This window comes from Trypanosoma equiperdum, assembly GCF_001457755.1.
Source record: "Trypanosoma equiperdum strain OVI genome assembly, contig: ctg_1209, whole genome shotgun sequence".
Lineage (NCBI taxonomy): Eukaryota > Euglenozoa > Kinetoplastea > Trypanosomatida > Trypanosomatidae > Trypanosoma > Trypanosoma equiperdum.
This window is the reverse complement of record NW_027123182.1, coordinates 1-7,057: the sequence shown is the minus strand read 5'-3', so window position 1 is coordinate 7,057 and position 7,057 is coordinate 1. Positions and strand designations below refer to the sequence as shown.

The following is a 7,057-nucleotide window of genomic DNA, read 5'->3' as shown; positions in this document are numbered from 1 at the left end:
TTTTTTTTTTTGTTAAGGAAAGTATGAGAGAAACTGGGGAGCGAGAAAGATAGCTTTGATTCAGGAGCGGCTAGAAGACGGATGAAGTACGCCGCTAAGCTACTGCCTTGCCCTTTTCCTCCCTTTCTTTTCCCTCATTTAGTCCACGCGAAAGGTCGATGGGACCGGAGTGCATGAACGGTGGGGAAGGGATTGTAGAGGCGGAGGGAGGCGGTGTTGATGATGGTGGCATAGCAGAGCCTGGGATGGAGCGGGATGAGGATAGGAGTGCCACTGGTGCGACAAAGGAGGTGTTACGTACAATCGCCGGAACAAAGAAAAAAAAGGGTAAATATAAGTAAAGAAAAGATATAATAAGGATAAAATGCCCGCGCGTTTCTTAACAGCAATTTATTTTAAGGGAACTTCGTGAGAATCGCCTTTTCTAATTTTTGTGCAGGTTCACTTCGTCAGCTCAGTCGGGCTATTTGAATGATACCTTCTGCTCGTAGTTCACACCGGATTTCCCTCCTCTACTTTATCTGGTGCTGCGTGCATGGCCGCCCGCGACTGGCTGCGCTTAAATGACAGTCATCAAGGATTGTTTTGGCTTCTTTGCCATATCTACGGTGAAAACCAAAAAGGAAAAGTAATAAGGTAATCAGCCGTTCACACAAAGGAAAACAAAAGGAACCCATCCATACCCGGGAAGAGGGCGGGAAAAGACTAAGTGAAATGCCCGCAGGCATGTGTTCCGTGGATGTGGCTGAGTTGAACCAAATAACGATGGGTAAGAAACTTGGTAGCGGGAGCTTTGGCTCAGTATATGCCGGCATCCTTCCCAGTGGGCAGTTTGTTGCTGTTAAGGAGTTGGAATTGGCGGAAGATTCCCCAACTAACACCGAGGTGGAGGTTCACAAGAAGTTGGTGCATGAAAACGTCATTCGATACCTTCACAGCCGCATCGATAACGAGAGCACGCCCAAACGTTTGTACTTGTATCTCGAGTTTGTCACTGGCGGCTCCGTTTCGTCGCTCATGAAGACTCTCCCCAATGGTCATCTGCCGTACCCAGTGGTGCGTGTGTATTCCCGCCAAATGTTTTCTGGATTGGAATATTTGCACCGGAATAAAGTTGCTCACCGTGATATAAAGGGGGACAACCTGCTTATATCAATGGACACAGGCATAGCAAAGCTCGCCGATTTCGACCAAGCGAAGGTTATGACCACATATGGAACTCTTCGGCAGGCGGCGACATCCACGCTTGCAGGCACTCCTTACTGGATGGCCCCAGAAGTTATTACGGATGAGAATGGGTACGATCCATTTAAGGCGGATATTTGGTCGGCTGGGTGCACGGTTGCCGAGATGATTACGGGTCGTGCACCGTGGACACCCATGGCTAATGTGATGCATATAATGAACAAACTCGCCATGTCCACAGGTTGGCCCGATGCTATCCCAAAGGACCCTAATGCCTTAGGATCGCAGGAGGCGTACGATTTTCTTGACTTATGTTTCCGTCGCACCGTTGCGGAGCGCCCCGACGCTGCAACGCTCTTGCAACATCCCTTCTTAAAGGTCTAGCGGCGACTGAGTTTAAAGATAAAATTAATTTGTAGGAATGATTTTTTTTTTTTTAGGGGAGGAGAAAAAGCGAATAATGCAGACTGGCGTGCTATAGGAGGCAAAACGTGCTGTTTGATGTAAGGGGTGGGGGAAGAGGACAGCACAATTTGAAGGAATGTGGTAGTGAGCAATGGCACCTATGGTGGATGGAATGATGGAAAGGGACAGAAAGGGGAGGGGAAAAGGAAGGAAATTTGGTGATTAGTGGTTGGATAAGTGGTAGAGTGGGTGACAAAGGGAGTAGAGAGAGGGGGGGGGAATTCTCCACGGAACCAGGTAGGAGAAAGGGATTTGTGAAAAGGCGTTTCACCTGAGGGACTGTGTTTGTGGCGGATGCTAGAGTCTGGGGTCGGTTGTACCTCCAACGTTTGAGCACGTGGAACGAATGCAAGGTGAATGCACTCTGGAGAGGCCAGAATAGGGAATACTGGACCTAATTTTCAATAAGAGGCGACACTTACACTAACGGTGTCAGTGTTGTGAATGTTCCTTTTTCCGGTGCTGCCCCTTTGCTTGAAGACCCAAGGTTTATTATTCATTTTATTTGCCTTTTGCTTCTCTTATTTGTGTTTCCAGTTTCGCCTCTGTGAAGGGTTGAAGCGTGTGTCCTGGGTCATCCCTACAGACCGTGTTTGCGTACACGTGCGTGAGTGACGTTGTTTTCACCCTTTTGCCTCCCGTCTTGCAGTGGGATCCTCTCGATTCGTTTGCTTTCTTCCGTGCAAAATGTGTATGTCTGACATATTTGTTAAAATGAGAGCTGAAGGCAGGCTAGGTGGTGCCGCATTATTGCATGTGATACCCTTTCTAAGCTGGAGGCGTGTGTGGCGGTGGATGTTGCCTCTTATTTTTACTTCTTGGGAGTAGGAAGTTCTCCAGGGCATGCTTTTTGGTACTTACATGATGTAGGACGTGGCCCCTGCTGCTTTACGTATCCGTGGGGATAAATACGCTTCTGTCATCCTCTTTGGTTTCCAACTCGTTTGTTTTTGTTCTTCGGTTGTTATGCTTTTCTCTCTCCTTCCCATTGCCTCTACGTGACTGCCACCTGTTTTTCGTAACTTTTTTCTCCATTTATTTGTTGTTTGTTTGTTTTTGCTCGTAGGGGGGACCATCGCCTTGCTTGTGACGGCTCTGTGGTGTCAGCTCGCCGGTATATACATTTAAAGATATACCTAGTGTTTATCTCCCCCGGGGGTAATATGGAAGAATGGTGCCCTACTAACTATTTACGTCCACGAGTGGTGCTTCTTGGCTTCCCGTTAGAAGGAAAAAAAGAAAAAGGCTGAATGCTTTCATCCCCCTTCTTGTTCTTCCTTCCTCTCATCAATTTCATCAATTGCTTTTTTTCCCCCTTTCCCCTGTACACCCGTGGCTGGTGCCGGCACTACTATCCCCCCTCTCTTTTGGTTATATTTGCTTCGCAATGAAATTGTCTTTTCTGCCTTTTTTTCTCTCAACGTGTGTTCTTAATGAAACGGTGTAAAAATAAATTAGGTGTAAGAAAGCAAAAAAAGGCAGCGTTGCTTCCCTTTTATATACCAGTGATAATCTCTCTGCGTTGGGGTTTCTTATTGAAATGGAATCCACTGACACAGAAGTGACTGCACAAGAAAACCCACCAACGGCGGATGTCACTCATGTAGATAATAAATATATCATCCATAACGATTCTGTCGCCGGGCGTGGGGCGTGGAGCGTAGTCAAGCGCTGTTCGGTTATTGATCCGTACGAGCCACCGTCATTTCAACCAGGAATGAAGGTTGTTGTGAAGATAATACAGAAGGAGTACCTTTTGTCTCTGACCAAGGGAAATGTGGAGCGCGCCATGGCAGAGGTGAAACGGGAGATCGATGTACTACGTCACATTCCGTCGCATGGTAATGTTGTCACATTTTTAGAGTACATTGAGACAGAGGAGGAGTTTCTTCTTTTCTTTGAGGAGGTTCAGTGTGGTGACTTGTGTGAAATAATTCTCCAAGCACCGGAGGGGAAACTGTCTGAGGAAACGTCGAAATACTACACATATCAGATAATAAAAGCTGTGCTACATTGTCACATCCACGATGTTATTCACCGTGACATAAAACCGGAGAATCTGCTTGTTAGTGATGACGATAACATCAAGTTGACGGACTTTGGTCTTGCTAAGCGGTCCAAAGGCATATGTACGTCCGCGGAGGAGCGCGATGCATTAGATCCTATTAGTTTATCCATGCAATACCCTGGCGCTGAGCGCCTTATTGGTAAGCGCATCGTTTGCTCAGATGTCATTGGCACGCCTCGGTACGGCCCACCAGAAATGTTTTATGCAAAATTTACTCAAACACACTACGATGGTTTCAAGGCAGACACATGGTCGGTTGGTGTCGTGACTTACATTATGCTCTCCGGGAGCTTTCCCTACTCCGCAGCTGCCCACGCCCCAGAGAAGGAGGTTTTTCGTTTCATCATGGACACGACGCTGCCCGAGCCGCAGGGCATATCGCCCATCGCCTTTGATTTCATTGAGAGGTTGCTAAACAAGGATCCCCACAAACGAATGTCTCTCAACGACGCGCTTGGGCATCAATGGTTAGAGGATGTAGCGCGCCCACGACAATCGGTTATGGTACCAAAAATCCTTGAAACATTGCCCACTCCTGAGGTGGCTCAAGCTTGCAAAATGTTCAACAAGGAGGCACAGGCGTTGCACCAGTGTATTACACTCCTGCAACGTGAAAACCAGAGACTGCGAGAGGCACAGGAGCGGCGGGAGGAGAGCCGAGCGACACGCGAGAAAGAAAACCGCCGCACGAGCACCCCGCGGCGAGCCGAGACTCCTTCCACGGCTTCGCGTGTCGGTGCAGGCCGCGCCGCCGGCACAAGCAGCTCGCTGCGGGTTACTTCCCCTGCACGCACAGGCGTGCGTCCAGGGCGTAGCAGCGCCAACGAAAGTTCCAACGGCTCCATGTCACGACCAGCAGGCAACAGGTTAACGACACGGAGCCCACTTGCGAGAAGCGCGGCAAGTACCGTTCGACGTGGAACTCCCGTTCGGGTTGCTGGGGCCACACACTCGCGTACCATCGGCTCAACACCGATGCGCAGCGGTACGCCGTCCCGAACTACCACCACGGGTCGGAGCACGTCGGCAGCGCGTGCCGGTGTGTCTCGGCTGGCGAACAGCTCTCTGCCGGTGAGCCATACTTCAACAAGGACCACCACACCCGGGCGCTTCGGCACCCGTTCCACTACACCCGGTCGTTCCGCCGCCGTTAATCACGTTAGCTCGGCGAAAGATTTGCATATAGGTGACATTGTCACGTATAAAGGATTCCGTGCGGCTGTTCGCTTCAATGGCCCTACAGCTTTTGGTGCCGGTATCTGGATAGGATTGGAAATGTTTGAAGGAAATGAAGGGACTAACGATGGATCTTCGTTTATTGATAAAAAACAATACTTTACATGCCCGAAAGGGAAGGGTGTCTTCGTTCGGGCGTCCCAAGTCAAGAAGGTGTAGCCAACCCTTTCTATCTACTATTTTTAAGCCTTTTCCCGCTTCTTTCATGAAGGGATTTCACGCCGTCGTGCTTGGAGAACTGGGGAGAAAAGGGGGGGGGTAGATTTCTGAAAGTTGGTGGAAGGTAAAAAAAAAAAGAAAAAGTGGATGACGGAGCGAAAAGCGAGGAGGTTAACCAAAGGTAAGAAAGGGTGGAAGATTGGAAGAGTTGTTGCCAAAGGGGTGGCGTGTTGGAAGAAGTTCAGCCTGGTCGACCCAACTGCGCTGATTCAGTTGAACACATGGGTGAAAGGTATGGCTGTCGTTTTTTCTTCATGTTTTCCCTTCCTGGCCGAGTTGTTACCCGCAGATGACTCGCACTAGAGATAGAGCAAAGGAAAGAGAGTAGAGTTAAGGCAGGGGGGACAGCAGTGTTGTTCGTGCCGCCTAATATATTATCATGCACATTATCTTGGGGTCCAACCTTCGGTGAGGGGGAGGGGTGGTGGAGTGATTGAAGGGGACATTCTTTCCAGTCTGCATTGGCGCTCGCTGTTACTTGCTGCCTCTCCCTTTAACTTGTGCGCTTCATGTGGTTATGTTGGGATCCTCTGTGTGGGGATGCGCCACTCTTTTTTTCCTTCTTGTATGGCGCTTCCGGCAAGGGGCCTAATTGAGTTAAGTGTATACCAGTGCTTTGGATATCCTTTTTCCTAGTGGAGCTCTAAACCAACACTTTGGTTCGTTTCTCGTGCCTGGGGGATTATCTACCCTCTTGTTCTCTGTCTCTTTCTTCCTTTCGCTGGAAAATACGTGATAGTTTCACCGACACCACTCTACGAAGATACCTTGAACCGCTATGGACTTCCTAAACGAGAGTCAAACAGGGCAGGACATTAACCAGAACTCATTCAATGGAAACGCTGGACCAGCCCTCCCCAACAGTGAGGAAGGTGACAATACGATCAGTTCGGAGGCCCCTTCTGGAGTCCCGGCAATGCCACAAGCATCGGAGGCCGCGGTGATACCTCAAACTCCCCAAACCCCACAAATTCCACCGCAAACAGCAGCGCCGGTGCAGCAATCGAGCGCCACCATTGCCGTCTGCCAAGCTGCTAAAAAGGGTATAGATGCCCGAACTGCTGAAATTGACGCGAAATCAAGGGAAAAAGAGAGGCAACTGACAGAAGCAGCCCAGGCATATTTGAAGGAACAGAATAAGATGCGCGAGGAAAAGATAAAGGAGGTCAAAGCGAAGCACGTGAAGGAGCAGGAAGTACAAGAAAAACAGAAGCCATGCTCGGATGAAAACGCTGTGTGGGTCAATGTGGGGAAAATGGTGGCTTTCAACAAGGTCAATAAGTACTCCAAAAATACGGAGCGGATGAGGAGCATTCTGGGTAAGTTGTCACAGTCAGGGAGTGGATAGCGTGACCGTGACCACAATACCAATAAGGCTGTTTGTATGCACAAGGGTGAGTGTACGTACTCCAAAAATAAGTGGAAGCGAGGACGATTATGTGGCGCCCCCATTTTTTTGCTTAAGCACATCTGACTTGCTTCTTCTCTCGCCCCGCTCGTCCATGCAGGAAAGCAGAACTGAAAAAAAGGAAGCGGGTGCTTCATGAAATATACACAAGCGCAATTTATCCTCCTTTTGTACCGGGTCTGGTGACGCTGAATTACTATTACTTGCTGCTATTTCATCTATTGTCCGTCACTGCATAAAAGTTATGCTTTTTATTAACATGCAACAGTTTATCGTAAAAGTTCTCCTCCGGTCCTTTAAAATTCATATATCGATCAACTTTATCTTAACGTTTTTTAATAATTAGGTGCCCGAAGTAATCTGAGTAGCAATGCGCGGTGGTAGAGGGGGCGGCCGCGGTGCTGGTGGTGGCGGCTTTGGCCGTGGCGGTAGAGGACGGGGAGCTTTCGGCGGCGGCGGCGGTGGTGGACGCGGCG

The 7,057-nt window shown here is 49.2% G+C and overlaps 3 protein-coding genes across 3 annotated transcripts; all 3 read left to right on the top strand.

Moving 5' to 3' along the window:
- Positions 1–714: 714 nt before the first annotated feature.
- Positions 715–1,569, top strand: TEOVI_000711000 (mitogen-activated protein kinase kinase kinase, putative; the record flags this gene model as incomplete). Its single annotated transcript, XM_067220726.1, has 1 exon — positions 715–1,569. The coding sequence occupies one exon, from the start codon at positions 715–717 to the stop codon at positions 1,567–1,569; it is 855 nt and encodes a 284-aa protein (XP_067076827.1).
- A 1,621-nt stretch (positions 1,570–3,190) lies between these two features.
- On the top strand, positions 3,191–5,113 carry TEOVI_000710900 (Associated kinase of Tb14-3-3; the record flags this gene model as incomplete). The annotated part of the gene is made up of 1 exon (XM_067220725.1): positions 3,191–5,113. The coding sequence occupies one exon, from the start codon at positions 3,191–3,193 to the stop codon at positions 5,111–5,113; it is 1,923 nt and encodes a 640-aa protein (XP_067076826.1).
- An 838-nt stretch (positions 5,114–5,951) lies between these two features.
- On the top strand, positions 5,952–6,521 carry TEOVI_000710800 (clathrin light chain, putative; the record flags this gene model as incomplete). The annotated part of the gene is made up of 1 exon (XM_067220724.1): positions 5,952–6,521. One exon carries the CDS (start codon positions 5,952–5,954, stop codon positions 6,519–6,521), a length of 570 nt encoding a protein of 189 aa, XP_067076825.1.
- Between the last annotated feature and the right edge of the window lie 536 nt (positions 6,522–7,057).